The sequence below is a fragment of the Trematomus bernacchii genome, unplaced genomic scaffold (assembly GCF_902827165.1).
Source record: "Trematomus bernacchii unplaced genomic scaffold, fTreBer1.1, whole genome shotgun sequence".
NCBI lineage: Eukaryota > Metazoa > Chordata > Actinopteri > Perciformes > Nototheniidae > Trematomus > Trematomus bernacchii.
This window is the reverse complement of record NW_022987668.1, coordinates 3,189,986-3,209,076: the sequence shown is the minus strand read 5'-3', so window position 1 is coordinate 3,209,076 and position 19,091 is coordinate 3,189,986. Positions and strand designations below refer to the sequence as shown.

Genomic DNA, 19,091 nt, shown 5'->3' with positions numbered 1-19,091 from the left:
CAGTTCATAATCCTGACCCGCAGCTACACATACAACTGTGTGTGTGTGTGTTTAAAATAGAGAGTGTGTGTGTTTGACCTAGCACTGTGTGTGTGTATATGAAAGAATAAGAGACTGTGTGTGCGCATGCATTAGAGAGACAGAGAGTGAGTGAGAGAAAGTAATTGTGTGTGCTGAGCTGGATCACTGAGAGCTACAGTTGGTGTGTGTGTGTGTGTGTGTGTGTGTGTGTGTGTGTGTGTGTGTGTGTGTGTGTGTGTGTGTGTGTGTGTGTGTGTGTGTGTGTGTGTGTGTGTGTGTGTGTGTGTGTGTGTGTGTGTGTGTGTGTGTGTGTGTGTGTGTGTGTGTGTGTGTGTGTGTGTGTGTGTGTGTGTGTGTGTGTGTGTGTGTGTGTGTGTGTGTGTGTGTGTGTGTGTGTGTGTGTGTGTGTGTGTGTGTGTGACATGAGCTTTCTGGCCTAGGGCATCATGGAGGTTAATGCACTCTCTCTCACACTGAATCAAACGTCCTTCTTTCTTCTAACACATGACATTAGCAGACATATTAACTCAAATGTCGGTTGTATATAAAGCTCTCACTTAACTGCTTTTCTGTATATATCTGCAGGTAAATTGAAAAAGTAGGCGACTCAGGAAGTAGCCACTGTTAGCTTTTGTCCAGCAATCTTTACCAGAAACTGTGACTTCCTATCAAATGTTTAATATAAAGACTTGTTATGACCAGAGGAATAAAGGCAACCAACGACTGCTACTTTCTCCCTTTCCGTGCCGCATACTATTTTCATTGTGAACTGTTTAAAGGGAAATTTGAATCTTAATTTACACTTTGTTTTTGCTTATTTGTTTATATTTTGATTAGATGAGTGCACTGGCCCTTTGCTGCTGTAATGCTGAACATGTCCCCAATGCGGTACATGTAAAGGATTTCTGAGTCTGATTACTTATTTGATCTCTGGTAAAACGTCACTATCCTAACTTACTCACTCACTCACTAACTAACTAACTGCTGTTGAACATAGTTGAACATTAAGCATTTAGAGCAGGGGGGTCAAACTCAAGGCCCGGGGGCCAAATCCGGCCCGCGACTTCATTTCATGTGGCCCCGCAAGAGCTCTGAAAGAATATAATATGTTTATTATACGATTACATGCCGATTTACAGAAGCACGTTGCCCATAAACTACATGTCCCACAATGCATCTCTCATTTGACTTTTTTCTCAGAATTTGGCTTTTCTTTTTAAATTCTTACTGAAGAGACTTGCAATTATTTGCCCTAGACTTCTGCTTTCAGACGTAGTTAATTATGAAGTTATTACCCTATCTGATAATAATCCAATGCAGAGGCAATAATGTAATATAATGCATTATTTTATATATATTAAATATATGTATTTTTATATAGTCTTAAAGTTACAACCGGCACTTTGAGTGCAACCATAATGCTGATGTGGCCCGAGATGAATTTGAGTTTGACACCCCTGAGTGATATTTCGTGAAGGACCAAAAACTGAGCTAAAATAGAGGGAAATGTGATTTATTTGACCAGAAACAAGACTCCAAATGTATCATAACGCTGCTCTGTGATTTCTGGATGAGGAGAAAAACAATCTCCCCCATGTGGCCGAAAACAGAATCAAATACAGCGTTTGATCTCCACGTCTGTGTCTCCTTACCTTCTTCAGTTTGATCACAGCCTCTCTGGTCTCAGAGTCGGTGCTCATCTCGAACATGTTCATCCCGTCTCCGTCTATCAGTTTGTAGTTCACCATCCCGTTGTCCCCCATGTCAGGGTCTTTGGCCTTCAGGCGGCCCACCTCCTCCCCCGGCACTTTGTCCTCTGACACCGACATGGAATAAACACCTGAGGGGGAAATAAAAGGCAGAACATGTACTTTATTAGCAGAGGTGGGAAGTAGTGGAGTACAAATACTTTGTTGCTGTACTTAAGTACATTTTTCTGGTATCAGTACTTTACTCCACTACTTATTTTTCTGACGACTTCTGTATCTGTACTTCTACTTGAGGAAAGGAAGTGTGTACTCTTGCCATCTCGTGATATCAGTATCAACTCGTCACGGCTTGCTTTTGTATTCAACACCACTTAAAGTCTTCTTGTGTGTGCACTATGTGAGGCGGGGTCAGCTTCAGAGGGCTGCGAGGCATCAAAATGAACTCTGCCATCTGTTTGATACGGCCCGAAGGATTTTCTTATTGCCCGACGGATATAAATCCCCCCTATAGTGTCAGGTGAGCGGACACCTGGCTGCAGAGTGAGAGCAGCCGGACCATATGTCTCCTCTCGCTCCACTTTTATCTTTTCCCCCCTCCCTCTCATCTTTCATGTTCCCTTAAACCATCTCTCCTCCCTTCATCTGTCTCGTCTTATCATAAAATCCTCAGACTCTGTCCATCACCCTCCTTATACTTCCCCCCCCCCCCCCCCCCCCAAAATCCGTCTCCCTCCTCCTCTATAACTCATGCGTGTATTGCCTCGTCACTTTACAGCTCGCACACCACTTGCATGTTTATCCTGCCCGTCCAGGTGTTGCAATCCTGTGATTCGTGAAATTTCATTTGGTCACGTGGCTTCAGAGGAAAAGAGAGTGGGAGACATCCATCTCCTCCACCTCCACCTCCACATCCCTCCTCTTCGTCCCTCCTCTTCCTCCCTGTCCTCTCCATATGCTTCACTGTCTCCCTTCCTCTCCATATTTAATTTGCTTCTCCTCCTTTTCCAAATCCCTCCATTCATCCTCACCTCTCCTCCTCCTCCTCCTCCTCCTCCTCCTCCTCCTCCTCCTCCTCCTCCATCTCTTCTCCTGTCGCTCCATTCTTGCTTTTCCTAAGTAGCTTAACTTCGGTGGCTCCCGGCAGCCGAGTTAAACGTTATGACAGGACACACACATGCAGCCTGGCACCCGTCATACAGGAAATGTATATATCTACAGTTTAACAAAACAAGTCATGCATGTATGCTACTTGTTTTCTTTTGTAAATAACATCTGCATGGTTTGGAGAACATAACACAGCTATTTCATGATTGTATTTAAGGGACAGCTGTTGACTAGAGAGTTGCTAATTCATTTCAAGTTCAATTCAAGTCCACACCCAACATAGCACATTTACAGTAGAACACACCACAATCAGATTTGTTTTGTCAACTAAACGGATTCCTTTGTCATTATTCTGATTAAAGATTTGATTATTTATTAGAAGTTAGGATGATTTGTACGGCTACGTTATTCTTAGAGCACTTTGTCATGAAGTTATATTACCTAAACATTAGATTAAAGTGCTAAAAACAGCAAGTCATCTTTGCTTAATTCAGAAGAATGGCAATATGTAATGGCTTTATCAAGAAAGTGGATATTTGTTGACACTATTGCTATTTTTTTGGTTTGTCTTCTTAGTTTTTTTTATATATTACATATAATATTACACCTCTACTTCTGGCTATCATTTATTAATCGTTCCTCTCTGGTTTGGATATAACCTTCCTGTTCGGTAGTCACTCTAAAGTCACGTGACAGACGTTTTAATGATGGATTTGTGTTTGTGTTTTGGTGATGAGAATCGTTCTGTGTTAGCAATCCTAAAAGACACTGATACAAAGTACAATCCTGCAGACATCAGCCAAAATATCATCTTTCAGAGCTTCAGACGTCTCTTATAATCTGCTTTTAGTCTGCGATGCTCAACCAGAGGGAAAGAAAGCTGGCTGACATGTATTAACGATATTTAACAAAACCCTCTCTGTCATGTCGGTCTAATAGAGACTGAAGAGAGACTTTAGGAACGATGGCTTGTTATCCGTCTGATTTTCCGCCCCTCCTCCTGTCTGCTGTGATGGATGCTTATGGAGTGACAAACAAAATATGCTTTATAAGGAAGTGAAATGGAGAGAATTACAAGGACGGAAAATATGTGAGAGAGAGAGAGAGAGAGAGAGAGAGATCAAACCTTGGAGTGAAAGAAATAAAAACACAGCTTGAATGGAAAGTGAAAAGCAGCAGAGAGGGAATCAAGCTGTGTCTTATATCTGTTTGTATCTCTTTCATTGTGTTTTCTCTTTGAATCTGAATTTCTTTTCCACCGCCTGCTTTGCCTCTTCTGCTTATCTGATTTCCTTTTTCTCTCTCTCTCTCATTCTGCCCAGCTACTAAATAACTAATCACTGTCCTCATTCACACCATCTGGGAGGCTTCTCTCCTGCAGGTGTTTGCACTGCTTCCACCTTTTTTCTTTTTTAAACAAATGTACCTGCTTCCAGACCATATTGCTGCGTGTGTTGTCTTGTATCACAGATGCAAACTGCCACCGATGCAGAGAGGATGTTTGGTTGAATGCAAAGGGGTACCTTGTAAACACTTGATAAGGTTGGTTATAAAACCTGCATGTTGTTCTGTTTTATCTTATTTTTACAATGTTTTATATCCACTTTGGAAATTGGGGACAGCAGGATAGCCTGTGGTGAGAAACTTCATCCTTACAAATCCTCACAACAATCACCTCTTTATCATTGTACTGAATAAAGGGCGCTCTGAGTGGTTTTGAATTGGAAATACACTGTCCTTTTTAGTCCAAACTCAACTGACTTCCTGCTGTTGTCTGTCTACCCCTTAATGGTTTTGTTCCTACTTTTTGTAGACTACTGCAACTCCCTCCTGGCTGGTCTACCTGCATGTGCCATCCGACCTCTGCAGCTCATCCAGAATGCAGCGGCTCGTCTGGTCTTCAACCTTCCTAGATTCTCCCACACCACACCGCTCCTCCGCTCCCTTCACTGGCTTCCAGTAACTGCTAGAATCCACTTCAAGACACTGATACTTGTGTACCATGCTGTGAATGGATCTGGCCCTTCCTACATCCAGGACATGGTTAAACCGTACACCCCAGCACGTGCACTCCGCTCTGCATCAGCCAAACGGCTCGCTGCACCCGCACTGCGAGGGGGACCCAAGTTCCCATCAGCAAAACACGTGGGTTTGCTATCCTGGCTCCAAAATGGTGGAATGAGCTCCCCATTGACATCAGGACAGCAGAAAGCTTACACATCTTCCGGGGCAGACTGAAAACTCATCTCTTTTGACTCCACTTTGAGCAATACAATTACTAACAAAGAATTACTAACAAAGCACTTATATACTAATAAAGGACTGGCTTATCTAAAGCTAGTTGAGTAGCACTTGAAATGTTTTGGCTCTATGAAACCTGACGTACTTATATGATTCTGGTTTCTTCTAGTTTGTATCTTCTTGGTCGAATGCACTTATTGTAAGTCGCTTTGGATAAAAGCGTCAGCTAAATGCAATGTAATGTAATGTTCCTAGAAATGCACGATGACAAGAAAAGGTATATCTTCTACGATATTAAATCCCGATGAGATCTCCTTATGTGACAGGAACCAAAGATGGAGGTTTCAAATAAATATGTGTAGTTGCAGGATTTGTGCTCAGAGATCGCATCGTCTGAGCCTGTCAAAGTAGGATTAATTATTAAAGGGGCTCAAATACCAAACCCAACAATATGTATCTTGGTACAGGAACAATTTAGGACTAATGTTATGGCAATGCGATAACCCATTGCACTATTAAAATGACATCATCTTAGTATGGAAACTTCCGAATATGTAGTACATAAATACCAAAGACAATCTGCTGGATATAATACTTTTTTCCCTTAATTGTAACTCCTTCAAATGTGTTGTGTGGCCTAGAGAATCAGATGTTATCTTTGCATTGCAGACTACTGAATACTCAGAAGAGGATGGTTTTGACAGTCTCTCTTTTTCTGAGTCTTTTCCATCCGCTGCTTCTGCTCGTGTCTCTCCCTTCCCTCGTCTTTTCAGATTCTCCACAGGCTAAATCCTGAGCCCTCGTCTCTCTCTTTCTCCTCGTCTCTTCTCTCCATCCACTCCTTCAGCTCCTCGGCTGAATCTGTGCCAGTAGTTTCTCTGCTCAAAGCCACAGGAGGGAGAGCGTGGAGCAACAAGAAAACAAAACGACAGACAGGAGCAGAAAGAAGGAACTCCACGACGTGGTGGAGGATGTGATGCAGACACACAGAGAGAGAGGGGGTGTTTGACAAAGAAGGAGACTAGAAAAAGTACAGCGACGCAAAATCACTGACGAGGCCCTATTACGCTTTATTGGGTTTTCCCTTTCCTATTCTGTTATATAAGTTTGTGTGCATGTAAATGGTCTGCAAAGGCTAAAATCCTTGTTTTCTCTCCCACAGTTTAATATGAGCTGTAGCTTAAAAAACAGACTAGTTCTCCATCTGTTAACTTTATCAGAAAACATCATGGAATACTTTTTGAACAGTCAAAGAAAAGCCTTACTCTTACCTTTTATACAAGAGGTAAGAATACCCTGGAGCAATACCTGCAGAAACCACTTATTTGATATGGGGTTCCTAAATAAATTCAATATTTTTCAACAAATATGTGAGCTAAAAGAAGTATTACAAATTGTATTTCCCTCCATGTCTGTTTTTTTCTTTCTCTGTAAACATCAAATCTACAACCCAGCACACACACACACACACACATACACACACACACACACACACACACACACACACACACACACACACACACACACACACACACACACACACACACACACACACACACACACACACACACACACACACACACACACACACACACACACACACACACACACACACACACACACACAACACACACCATTGCAGGGGGACAGTATAAACCCTAAATAATTGATAAGTGCTTATCTTGTACGCTTCGTACAGTGACTTCCCAAGCTTCCACTGTATATGGCAAGCTAGCGCCATATTTCTCTGGGTTAAACTCACTCACTCACTCACACACACTCACACTCACACTCACACATATACATAAACATAAACTCACACTCACACTCACGAGCAGTTAATGATGTAAGGTATTTCACTCACTCTGTGGGAACTTTGGAGGGTTGTCGTTGACGTCTGTCAGGGTGATTTTGACCTCCGTGGTGCCGGACAGCCCCCCCATGTGACCCCCCATGTCTTTGGCCTGGATCAGCACATCGTACTCCTGACGCGCCTCACGGTCCATGTTGGGCAGCGCAGTGCGAATTATACCTGGATGGAAATATTTAAACATCAAGTGAATACTCACATTACATTTCTTTATGTGTCCTTATTCATCGCTATGATCCATCTATCTTTTTACATTGGCTTTTGTTTCTACTTGAGATGTGTGTGATGTGTTCTGTTCTTATGTTTGTTCCTTTCAGGACTCCACGTGGTCTGTGTTGTGCTTTTATGTTAACCTTACATGTCTGCCTCATGTTGTTATTGTATTCATGTTTCTGTGGTCTTCATCTTAACTTTTCTCCTTTCTTGTGAAGCACTTTGTGAATTATATTTCTGTGAAAGGTGCTCTACTAAATAAACGTATTATTATTATTATTATTATTATAATGATGATATTTATTGTGATTTACTTTCCCAATAGTCTGTGTCATTTATTTCTAAGATATTTGTTGTTGCAGGAACACATCGCTTAATCGTCAATTTAAATAAGAACTCTAGTTCTGTGTGAAGTCTTATTTTGCTTCATTTCAAGCCCCGGTAATTCTTCCTTTCTGTTTAATTCATCACCCGCTTCTCTCTTTCCATCGCGCTCTTTCTTCCTCCATGTCGAGCTGCAGTGTCTGAGGCTTTCCACTGTCATGTTATGCCAAATGTGTGTGTCAGTGTGTGTGTGTGTGTCAGTGTGTGTGTGTGTGACAGCATGCAAAGCTGATAATCTCCAAACCAATTAGAAATGCGAGCTATGGATTTGAGCCAGTCAAATACCCAACACTGGTTTGATTAGTCAGATATGTATCCTGTCCAAATCCTCTTCTGTAACCACTCTCTTCATGAACGCACTCTCTCTAAAGCAATTTCTCTCTCCTTCGCCACCCTAACCTCTCACTTCCTGTTCTCCCTCGCCCATCGCAGCTCCAAGTCTCTCTGTCCTTGCCTCTCTTCTTCTTCTTCTTCTTCTTACATCCAATTTATTTTCTGCAAACCCAAAATATTAGTCCCGGGCTCTGCAGAATGTCCTCTGGGGACCTCTTCTCACTGCAGAGTGCTGCTACATGATCCCCGCAGCAGCGATTATGTTAGATTTTTTGGTGCAGAAAAGAAACATGAATTCCATTTGGTTTTAGAGACAAACATTATCCACATGGGGGATGATGTACATAGCAGTTAATTCTTGTTGTTTAGAGTGTTGTGGTTCACAATCATGCACTGTATCATATTTATCTTTCTTAAAGAACTTGAATATAGTGTCTTAGTGCCCATCTTGTAAAGGCTTGCACACAGTCATTCCTTTAATTGTTTCATTTGGAATATCTTACAATAGTTTTGATTCCAAATTTGATCAGTTCTATACATTCTGGCGACCAACCTTGATTTTTTGGGGGGGCCGGATTTGTTTGCTATCCAAAAAAAGAGCCCAAGCTAGTTAGCTAACTTCGGCTTCAGTGTTTTCAGTTGCAAATCATTGCACACTGCTTAAATAACCCTATACAAATTAAATGTGGCTTCTTTTTGACACCAGTTTTAGTGGTATAATACCTCCATAATGAACAAAGAACACATGTATAACTTCTATTTGCATATCGCTGCGTCTACTCAAGCTAACAACATTGCGGATGGTTACGTAGCCAAGATGTCGGTCAATGGTTCCAGTGTTCCAACTTTTTGAACGTTGTGATTGCACCATCTGGACTTATAGTGCATTTAGCCATACTTTGCATTAAAGTATGCATATGGAGACAGAGCACGGGTCTTATGCTGCTGCAACGCCAACATTTCCCAAATTGGGATCAATAAAGTACTTATCTTATTTTATTTACATGATGTAACAATTGTTGTTGTGTAGTTGTGTGTAAACCAATGGCAGGTTTGAGTTCCCAGCCTTATGGATGGTCATATTACTTCTGTTACGTGGCCAAGATGGCGGTCGTTGGGGTGCAAAAGTGTCCAGCGTTTCAACTTTGTGAATTGCGGATGGTTACGTAGCCAAGATGTCGGTCAATGGTTCCAGCGTTCCAACTTTTTGAACGTTATGATTGCACCATCTGGACTTCTAGTGCATTTAGCCATACTTTGCATTAAAGTCAAGAAGTATGCATATTGAGACAGAGCATGGGATGCTGCATTTGTGTGTGTTTGTAGTTGTGTGTAAACCAATGACAGGTTTGCAGCCTCACCTGTCTGCGGCTCCACAGAGAAGTACGGCTGTCCTTGCAGAATGCTGTAAACCAGCCTGGCACTGTTCCCGTAGGTGGGGTCGTCTGCATCTGTCGCCGTCACCTGCATCACGGACGTACCTGCACACACACACACACACACACACACGGAAAAGAGAGATGAGTCAGTGGATGACTCAGTGATTCGGTTCAAGAATGGTTTGACAAAGCGTCTTGTCTCAAAGTGTCAATTCACCGCGGCATGAGGAGAGGAAATGAAATAAACATTTTCCCTCTGCTTGACACTTCAGCTGAACTGCTCCTGTGAGGCTGGTCCAAACTCCTTATTTCTCTACGTTTCATCATGCCAGTTCAGACGAATTTCAACTTTTAAATAAAACATTATATTTTCAGCATGTGGTGACAGAGTTCTACAACCCCCACCTTGATTTATAAAAACCCATTAAGCTGAGGCGATAAGCCAAATAAATCAGATGTGCAGAGGTTTGAAAAATGTTGCGTTATTGTTGAAATTCCCTTAAGCAGATGTGACACGACTCATAAAACATACTCGAAATAAAAGTAATACCAACTGCACTTTATACCTTGAGATGTATGACTTTTATTATGGGGTTACATTTTATTCTGTACCACATAAAAACAATCTTACAATGACAAAATTGTTGCAGTATAACAATCAAAAGCTAATCCTGACCATCACCATGTCAACTTTTGAAGATTTCTTACATGTATTCATGCTTCAATATCTTTCTAATCATATATAACTTTTAGGCACACAACCATGAGACTTATAAAGACAGCACTTGGTCAGACTTTAAGTTGTTTTGCCTTTCTTGTCCAAGCTTAGGTTAGAAATGAGCTAAGACATCAGCCAAAGTAATTGCAATGAGCTCATTGAGTAGTTGAACACTTTTGCTTCCCTGATTTGAGATACATCAACATGCCAACGGTTTTAAAAGCTGTTACATTGCTTGCCTTTAGGTGGCACAAGTTGGACTAAACTGCTGACTCTTTGCAACGGGCTGATATTTTCCGGGCCCTTTGGGTGCTTCATATCGATAACAGTGTGTTTTCTGCTGCTTAAGCTTCTTTACAATCTTTTTGCAGTTTCATAAACTGTTTTGATGTTTCCAGTTGAGCACCACTTTTCTACTCAAACAAAAATCCATTGGGTATATAACTGTAATCAAGTTTTCTTCAATGTGGCAGCTACCTAAAGTGTACCGGGTAATTCACCAACAATTTGAAAGAGACTGCCTTCTGTATTTGCTCTAATTCTGACATCCATGAGGGAACATGGACCTAGTTAGTCAAATTACAGCTTTTCTGTTCCACTTCTGTGGTTGTGGATGATGGAAACCAGACTTTCTGCATTCAGGATTCAACTCGGGAAGCAGATGGTTGGAAAAAAACAGCCTGAACAGAACTTATTCACAAGTCCTTTCAGAAGTCCTTTCAGACCGGCCCATTCAATGAAGGGATGTATCTGGCTCGCAGAGTTTCTGCCAGTGTGGTTCATTCCAGGTCAGCCCAGAGGGGTTGAGACTCTCCCTGACCACATCCTATTTTGAAAGAAAATCTATAAAGATCAGAAGCTGTAAGTAAGGAGACTCGGAGGAAATGGCAGGAGGTCTCATCCATGCCGATCTAATGCTAAATGTTTTCTCTGCTACTACTTTTTGTGCATAAGAAAAGAAAAGGCTTTTTAGAAGCTTGTTGTCAGCTAATGGTTCGGTCTGTTTTCCCTCCGTCACACTTCCTGTGGTCGGATTTCAGGGATAATTAATAATGTATGAAAAGAGCTGTTTAGCAGACAAACAACACTGACAATGCACTCCATCGGTGACTTCATTAGGAAACATCACTCAATGTTCAACGGATAGACTTTCTGTGCTATTGAGTATCTCTTCTGAACTGCTGCTGTTGTCAAATTATATTTCATATTTGGACAGCAAACAAGTTTGAGGGTCAGCTCTAAAGATAAGCTCTCACTCAAACCAGGGCTTAGTTACATCAAACAAAATGGAGCACTAATAATCATCCAGGACAAAACTGTTAACAATATTTTTTGAAGGACTGAATTTCTCAAATTAAAAGTTGAAAATGAGCACTCAGATTAAAACCAAACTTCTTATTTATTGAACAAAAGTGTACAATTTACATTATTAGATTATAATTCAGTATGTTAAAATACTTAGCTGAGATGCATATAGACTCAGTTTTGGAATAAGTACTCAGAATTAATTTATTAGGTAAAAGTAGCCATACTACAAATTGTAAAAATATTCTTTACAATTAAAAGTCCTGCATTCAAAAGTCTTACTTAAGTATAAGAACAAAAGGATTGGCAACAAATTATATTATTTGCAGAAAGTCAATGTATTTATTATTGCCCATTTTAGCATTTGACCAAATTGCAATCTTTCTGTTGTCACATTTTAAATTCTTTAAATCGAAGCATTCCCCCACTCTCGTCCTGTCCCCTCACCCTTTATTTAATAATAATAATAATAATAAACGTTATTTGTATAGCACCTTTGCTATAAGTGCTTTAAAGAACAAGAAGAAAACATAACGACAAAATCAAAATAAATACAGAACAAGATAAAAGTAAAACTGACAAGAAATTAAAATAGGTTAAAATAAATCAATTTGAAAAATAAAATAAATATTTCTACTACTCACCAACATTGGACATCTCAGGCACCCTGGCATAGTACGGCCCGTGTAGAAACTCTGGAGGGTTATCGTTGATGTCCTGGACCTTCACGATGAACTCTGAGGGCGGCTCCAGAGGTTTGTTGGTGTCTCGGTTCACCGCCTGCGCTGTGAGCGTGTACTGAGCCTGCTCCTCGCGGTCCAACGTCTTCGTGGCGTGGATGTTTCCCGTCTTGTCGTCGATAACAAAGATCGTTCCCGCACCTTCGCCCGACAGGATGTACTTTATTCTGCCAACGCCGGAGTCTACGTCTGAGTGGAGCTGCAACAGGGGGGAGGAAGAGGGTGAGTGTTGGGAAAATACTGAATGCCCTCTTCCAATATCAGAGTAACATGATAACAAAGGTATCCCAACTGTAGCTGTGTACATGACAGGATGTATGATTACCTAGAAGAGCATCAGGACTGTTTTAGGCATATGATAGCTATGTGATTAACATGATGATTCAGCCTCTATGGAGATAGACATATGACAAGCATGCTCATTTCTGACGTGGAGCTAATCTGAAGTAAACATTGAATACTGCTTTCTATTCCTCCATCTTGTGACTGTGTAACTCCCTCTCTTGGATATCAGCATGTGAAGGACACTGTTCAGGAACTAGTTGATGCTCTGTATGTGATGACTACTTCCATTCTGGAGAGGATCAGAAACACATGGATCCTGAGATTGAAGCTCAAGCCGGTGACCAGTGATATTTTCCTAACAGTGAGACACAATGAAAATAAAGAAACTGAATGGATAAAAGGCAGCTTTGGTGCTGATAACAATTGGATTTTGGATGGTGTTAAAGTTGAAGTGAAAGACAGGTCTGATGATTCTGGTCTCATGTCAAAGAGACCAGAATCATCAGACCTTGATCATCAGATCTTATGTTTGACATCAGAGTCCCAATGCTTCCACTTCTACTGCTATTCATTTAATTTGTATTTTATTATTTGCTCCTTTTGTTAATCTGTTTGTTCACCATGTAAAGCAGCCTTGGGTCCCTTGAAAGGCGCTATACAAATGTCATCTATTATTATTATTATTATTATTATTATTATTATTAAACAAGCTACATCTGTGACGTCCATCTTAATCCTTAGTTGTTGTCTCAGATTTTTAGTATATACTATAGTAAAGACATGTTTTGGTTACAGGTAGATATATTTATGGCCAGCCTAAGAGTCAGCTAAATATGCAGATAAGGAGATATCAGCAACAATGTTTCCTTGATCTTATTGTAAGTTCGAGCTTCCAAAGTTTTCCAGTACTATTGCTCAAAATGAATTTCCATCACAGCTGTGACACGAGACGTCTATTCCTCAAGTCTGTAGTGGAAAGGCTGAGACGGACCACAAACACTAATAGCTTGGAGATTTAAAACGTTGTCATCCGAAAAAGGAAATTGAATAATGTTCAACTTTCAATTAAAGTGTTGTTCCTCTTGTACAACCCCTACAGGATGAAATATGATGCATTGTAAACATCATTTGTGGGTTGTTGTTATGAAAGCCGATGCTCTCTTTGAGTGATGTGGTGTTTCTGGAGGAGAACCACACATCATCTTCACCTTGAAAGTGAACGTGAAATAGTTTTTACTCCGGACAAAATTGGAGAAGCACTTTGAAATCCTGCTGGAGTTGGCTCCCTGCCTGTCACCCTGAAAACTATGATTTTAAACGCAGGGCAATTTGGCTATTAGACCAATTTGTTATTCATGCATGTATTCAGTTTGACTCCAGAGAAGGCAAGGCTAGTTTATTTATAAAGCACTTTTCAACACAAGGCAATTTAAAGTGCTTTACAGAAATGAAAGACATTAAGAGCATAAAACACATTAGAAATATCAAAAAGCAAAGATAATAAAACATGACTAACACATGAATACAAGTTGCAGTGCAGTTTAAGATGTGAATAGTTCAATTAAAAGCAGCGGCAAAAAGAAAAGTCTTCAGCCTGGATTTAAAAGTAGTCCGAGTTGCAGCGGACCTGCAGGTTTCTGGGAGTTTGTTCCAGATATTTGACAAGACCCCTAATCAAATTCTCACATTCCTCTACCCCTAGTCTTCCCGTGAAATTATAGTTCTGTCGACACTTTCCTAACCTTTTTATATTCCTTTCATCCTTCTCTTTCAATCATTTTGCATCCCCAGACAACACATTTTCCTGTTTTACTGTTATCATACACCCATCTTTGACCTTTCTCCACCAGAGAAGAGAAATGGATGAAAGACCACTTCATTAACTCGCTTTTTGGTACTCACTCTGCCCACCAGCACCGGGTCAGGCCCAGTGTATTCCTCAATGACGAAGAACTGGTTCCAGACCCATCCTCGTTTGGACCGGTGCAGAACCTGCCCCTCCTTCCCTGTCCTCTGTCTGTGTGTGTGCAGTGACGAGTGACCTACAAGCACAAAAACATGCATCAATACATCTGTTGTCAACACATTTAAAGGTCACCTATTATGCAAAATCCACTTCTTCATATCTCTTCTACATCAACATGTGTCCCCTCTTCTTCATGTCTCTTCTACATCAACATGTGTCCCCTCTTCTTCATGTATCTTCTACATCAACATGTGTCCCCTCTTCTTCATGTCTCTTCTACATCAACATGTGTCCCCTCTTCTTCATGTCTCTTCTACATCAACATGTGTCCCCTCTTCTTCATGTCTCTTCTACATCAACATGTGTCCCCTCTTCTTCATGTCTCTTCTACATCAACATGTGTCCCCTCTTCTCCATGTCTCTTCTACATCAACATGTGTCCCCTCTTCTTCATGTCTCTTCTACATCAACATGTGTCCCCTCTTCTTCATGTCTCTTCTACATCAACATGTGTCCCCTCTTCTTCATGTCTCTTCTACATCAACATGTGTCCCCTCTTCTTCATGTCTCTTCTACATCAACATGTGTCCCCTCTTCTTCATGTCTCTTCTACATCAACATGTGTCCCCTCTGTGTAAAGAGACTCTGAACGTTTCAGGAAAAAAGATTCTCTCTCTTTTTGTCCTGATCCATTTTTATAAAAACCTGTCTGAAAATGAGCTGATCAGATTTTGGCCACTTTATGATGTCATAACGATGTTTTGTCTTGTGTAACCATTAGCCAATCACCAACCAAGGTAACCCCCCCCCCCACCTTATCACCTGAATCTCCTCCTAGAGCACCATTGTGTTCTTTGTAACCAAATATCTCTCAGAGGGGCGTGGGGAGGGGCTCCTTATTTTCATCTAAAGTAACAGACAGAGAATCAGCACTTTGGAAACAGGGCTGAAACAGAGGGGATGATGGGATCCTACAATGATCTGTTTGGTGTTTCAGCCAATCAGAGACAGGTTCTGGATATATCTGAGACCTATAATATATTGATGAAAAACAGTATAATAGGGGACCTTTAAGCCAATACATGAAAGTCTACACCACATTCATTGGGTTCATGAATGGTTAAAAACTAAAATGTTTGAACCAATCCATGTTGAATAAAGGAATGATAACCCCAGCTGCCGTTTGTTTGCTGTGAATATTTCAAATTATGGGTCACAAGTTTAAATCCCATCGGAGACAATGTGGGTGGGTTCTGTGAAGAGCACTCACAGCAACAAGTGTTTTTTTTTCAGGCACTTCAGTTTCAAGCTGTGTCGGCACAGAGCAGCTGCCGTGTGTTATAAAGCTGTGCTATATAAGGAAAGGTAACACAACAATAAACCGGATGCATACATTCTGAGTGTAAATACACTGAAGATGTGATAATGCAAACTGCTTTGGGGGATTTTAGAGTAAGCATCACATTATTGACAATTTAATGTCAATGTAGTGCTTTCCCATTCTGCAAATGTAAAGGGTAATAAACATTTACATTACTTAAAGTAAATATTTGCGTCAATTCTTATGGATGATAACACAGCTGGATTGTAATTGTCAGATATGGATTGCTGGTGTTTTGAAGTATAAAGTGCCTCGTGGTCACAAGGGAGATCACTGTCACTTTGAAATGCATACAAAGGAAATAAGTGGCATGTGTGACCATCTGTGTTTTGTCAAGTGAAAGATGTATCTCACAAAGCATCAGTTACAGTATGAAGCTGTGTGTTTCGATACAGGCAGATGCAAAACAATCCCTAATCTGACACATAGCAGGTGGAGCAGGAATCACTGAAGCAAATTCCTCGTATGTGTAAACCTACTTCGTAATAACACATATTCTCATTCTGAAACACATACAGTTGTTAGCATTTCACCACTTCCCGGTTCTTTGTCTCCAAGTCAATGGTGTTTTCTTTATGTTTTTGGTAAGATGAGGCATAAAATATGTGAGTAAGTACCCAACTGTTGAATTTTAAAACAGCAGTTGCTAGCATTCGGTTAAATTACACTGAATATTAGCTGCCGCCTTTAGCTAAGCGCTGGGGACAGGGAGTCATTTGACCATGCTGTAATTATGAAATAGCATTTAGTTAGCTTTGTAGGGTTAGTTTAGGGCGACTGTGGCTGAGAGGAAGCGTGGTCGTCTTTCAACCAAGGTTGTTGGTTCGATCCCAAACATGTGGTCAACATCGATGTATCCTTTGGCGAGATACTGAACCCTGAGTTTCTCCCGATGGCCCAACAGTGTGTGGGTGTGTGTGTAAGTGTGTGAGAATGTTAGCTTCCTAGAGCAAGTGGCACTGCTCTGTATGAATGAGGTATGAAAGGGTCAATGACTTGTGCTTTGAGGGGCTGGAAAGACTGGATAAAGCGCTATATAAGTATAATTTGGATTTCTGGTGATGGCACTTATGAGTCAAATATCATATACCTTGGTTGGTGATTGGCTAATGGTTACACAAGCCAAGAAATCGTTATGACATCATAAAGTGGCCAAAATCTGATCAGCTCATTTACAGACAGGTTTTTATATAAATGGATCAGGACAAAAAGAGAGAGAATCTTTTTTCCTGAAACTTTCAGAGTCTCTTTTCACAGAGGGGACACATGTTGATGTAGAAGAGACATGAAGAAGAAGGGACACATGTTGATGTAGAAGAGACATGAAGAAGAGGGGACACATGTTGATGTAGAAGAGACATGAAGAAGAGGGGACACATGTTGATGTAGAAGAGACATGGAGAAGAGGGGACACATGTTGATGTAGAAGAGACATGAAGAGGGGACACATGTTGATGTAGAAGAGACATGGAGAAGAGGGGACACATGTTGATGTAGAAGAGACATGAAGAAAAGGGGACACATGTTGATGTAGAAGAGACATGGAGAAGAGGGGACACATGTTGATGTAGAAGAGACATGAAGAAGAGGGGACACATGTTGATGTAGAAGAGACATGGAGAAGAGGGGACACATGTTGATGTAGAAGAGACATGAAGAAGAGGGGACACATGTTGATGTAGAAGAGACGTGAAGAAGAGGGGACACATGTTGATGTAGAAGAGACATGAAAAAGAGGGGACACATGTTGATGTAGAAGAGACATGAGGAAGAGGGGACACGTGTTGATGTAGAAGAGACATGAAGAAGAGGGGACACGTGTTGATGTAGAAGAGACATGAAGAAGAGGGGACACATGTTGATGTAGAAGAGACATGAAGAAGAGGGGACACATGTTGATGTAGAAGAGACATGAAGAAGAGGGGACACGTGTTGATGTAGAAGAGACATGAAGAAGAGGGGACACGTGTTGATGTAGAAGAGACATGAAGAAGAGGGGACACGTGTTGATGAAGAAGAGACATGAAGAAGAGGATTTTGCATAATAGGTGACCTTTAAGTCCCGTCTGATTCCCGTTGACTCACCTGAATGTCTGTGTCTGTGGCCCCTGTGGTCCAGGGCAGTGTTTCCTCTCCTGGTTCCTAACGCCACGCTACACAGCGCTGAGATTCCCACCAACAGCAGGAAGACCCTCAGCGAGCCGAGGCCCGTCCGCTTCATCGCCAGCATCTCAACGTTCACTTCACTTCCTGCTTCCTCTCAGTGGAGCGCCGCTCCCACCGAGGTGATATCTTGTGTCTGCTGACAAAATGATGGTCTTCCTAGTTCATTAGCTGAGAAGGAGCCTGTTGGTGAGGATACTCATCACCCGCTTCCACGATATGGACTTTCTTTTCCTTGTTATTGTTGTTGTTGTTCTTCTTCGTACGATTGGTAATCTCCTTCTCTCTTCTGATCACAGAGCCTGAAAGAGATCAAAGTAGAACAACATTAAAACCAAATTACATTCATTTTAGTACAACTTCTACCGTGCGAAGACATTCATCTTTATAACAGTGACGAATGTAACTCTGACAGCAGAAACAACATCAAATGTTCTGTGATCGTTCACTCCTGTCTGTTACAGAGGGTGTTGTTAATTGACTGCAGTTAGAGATCGGACTTCTTAAATGGTTGTTGTGTTGATTAGGACATTGCACTAATTACCCAGACAACGCTGTCAGTAAACTCATTAGCTTGAATTCAATTAGACCCAGACTGATTCAGTGTGGGAGGCAGCACCAGGTCCCCGTATCACTCTATTTACAGCCACTTCAAGTACAATCTAACTGATGAAGAGCAAATAAATGATAAAGGGAAATGTGGTTTCCTGATTCGTTTCAGTTTCATCTGTTGAACACAGCAAGATGAGCACAGAAAAATGATCCAAAACAAGAAAGAAACTGCTTGCTCCTTCCAAGAAACTAGATACACATTTTTTTTAAATGCAGTTTTAATGAAAATCCTAGGCATATGACAAAAATAATTTGTAATTGTAGCAATGAATGAAATCTAATGATGCCAAATGTAAGACAAAAGATGATCGGCGCTCTACCATCCATGCTGCATTAATTGTTACTTCTTCTTGTATCTAGCTTTTTAGTACCAACAAGTGTGTTTGTCTGTCCCTTTTAACCCAGACCATGTATTTGGTTAAGTTAGGATGATTTGATGTCTCACGCTACCACATAACCACCTTCTTCCAGTGTTTCCGTTAGTGGGTATTTACCAGACTTTGACCGGAACAATCTGTGGAAATGTAAATCTAATAAAAAAATCTCTTAAACTATTTAAAGTGTATTAAAAATAGGCTGAATAGACGAGTCGGCATCTGCCTCTCTCATCATACGAAAGACAAGAAACAAAAGCTGATACACATTTAGAAACAGGTGTAACTAATTA

General features: G+C 41.0%; 1 protein-coding gene across 3 annotated transcripts in view; it reads right to left on the bottom strand.

The window, feature by feature from the left end:
• Nucleotides 1–19,091, bottom strand: part of cdh11 (cadherin 11, type 2, OB-cadherin (osteoblast)) — a 109,376-nt gene that overhangs the window by 15,888 nt on the left and 74,397 nt on the right. For all 3 annotated transcript variants that reach the window (XM_034135922.1, XM_034135924.1, XM_034135923.1), the window contains exons 3-8: nt 17,735–18,114; nt 14,205–14,344; nt 11,922–12,216; nt 9,237–9,356; nt 6,940–7,107; nt 1,674–1,861 (exon numbers count right to left, since the gene is read on the bottom strand). In XM_034135922.1, the coding sequence (XP_033991813.1) occupies nt 1,674–1,861; nt 6,940–7,107; nt 9,237–9,356; nt 11,922–12,216; nt 14,205–14,344; nt 17,735–17,879 (1,056 nt within the window). In that variant the 5' untranslated portion in view covers nt 17,880–18,114. The remainder of the gene's footprint in view (nt 1–1,673; nt 1,862–6,939; nt 7,108–9,236; nt 9,357–11,921; nt 12,217–14,204; nt 14,345–17,734; nt 18,115–19,091) is intronic.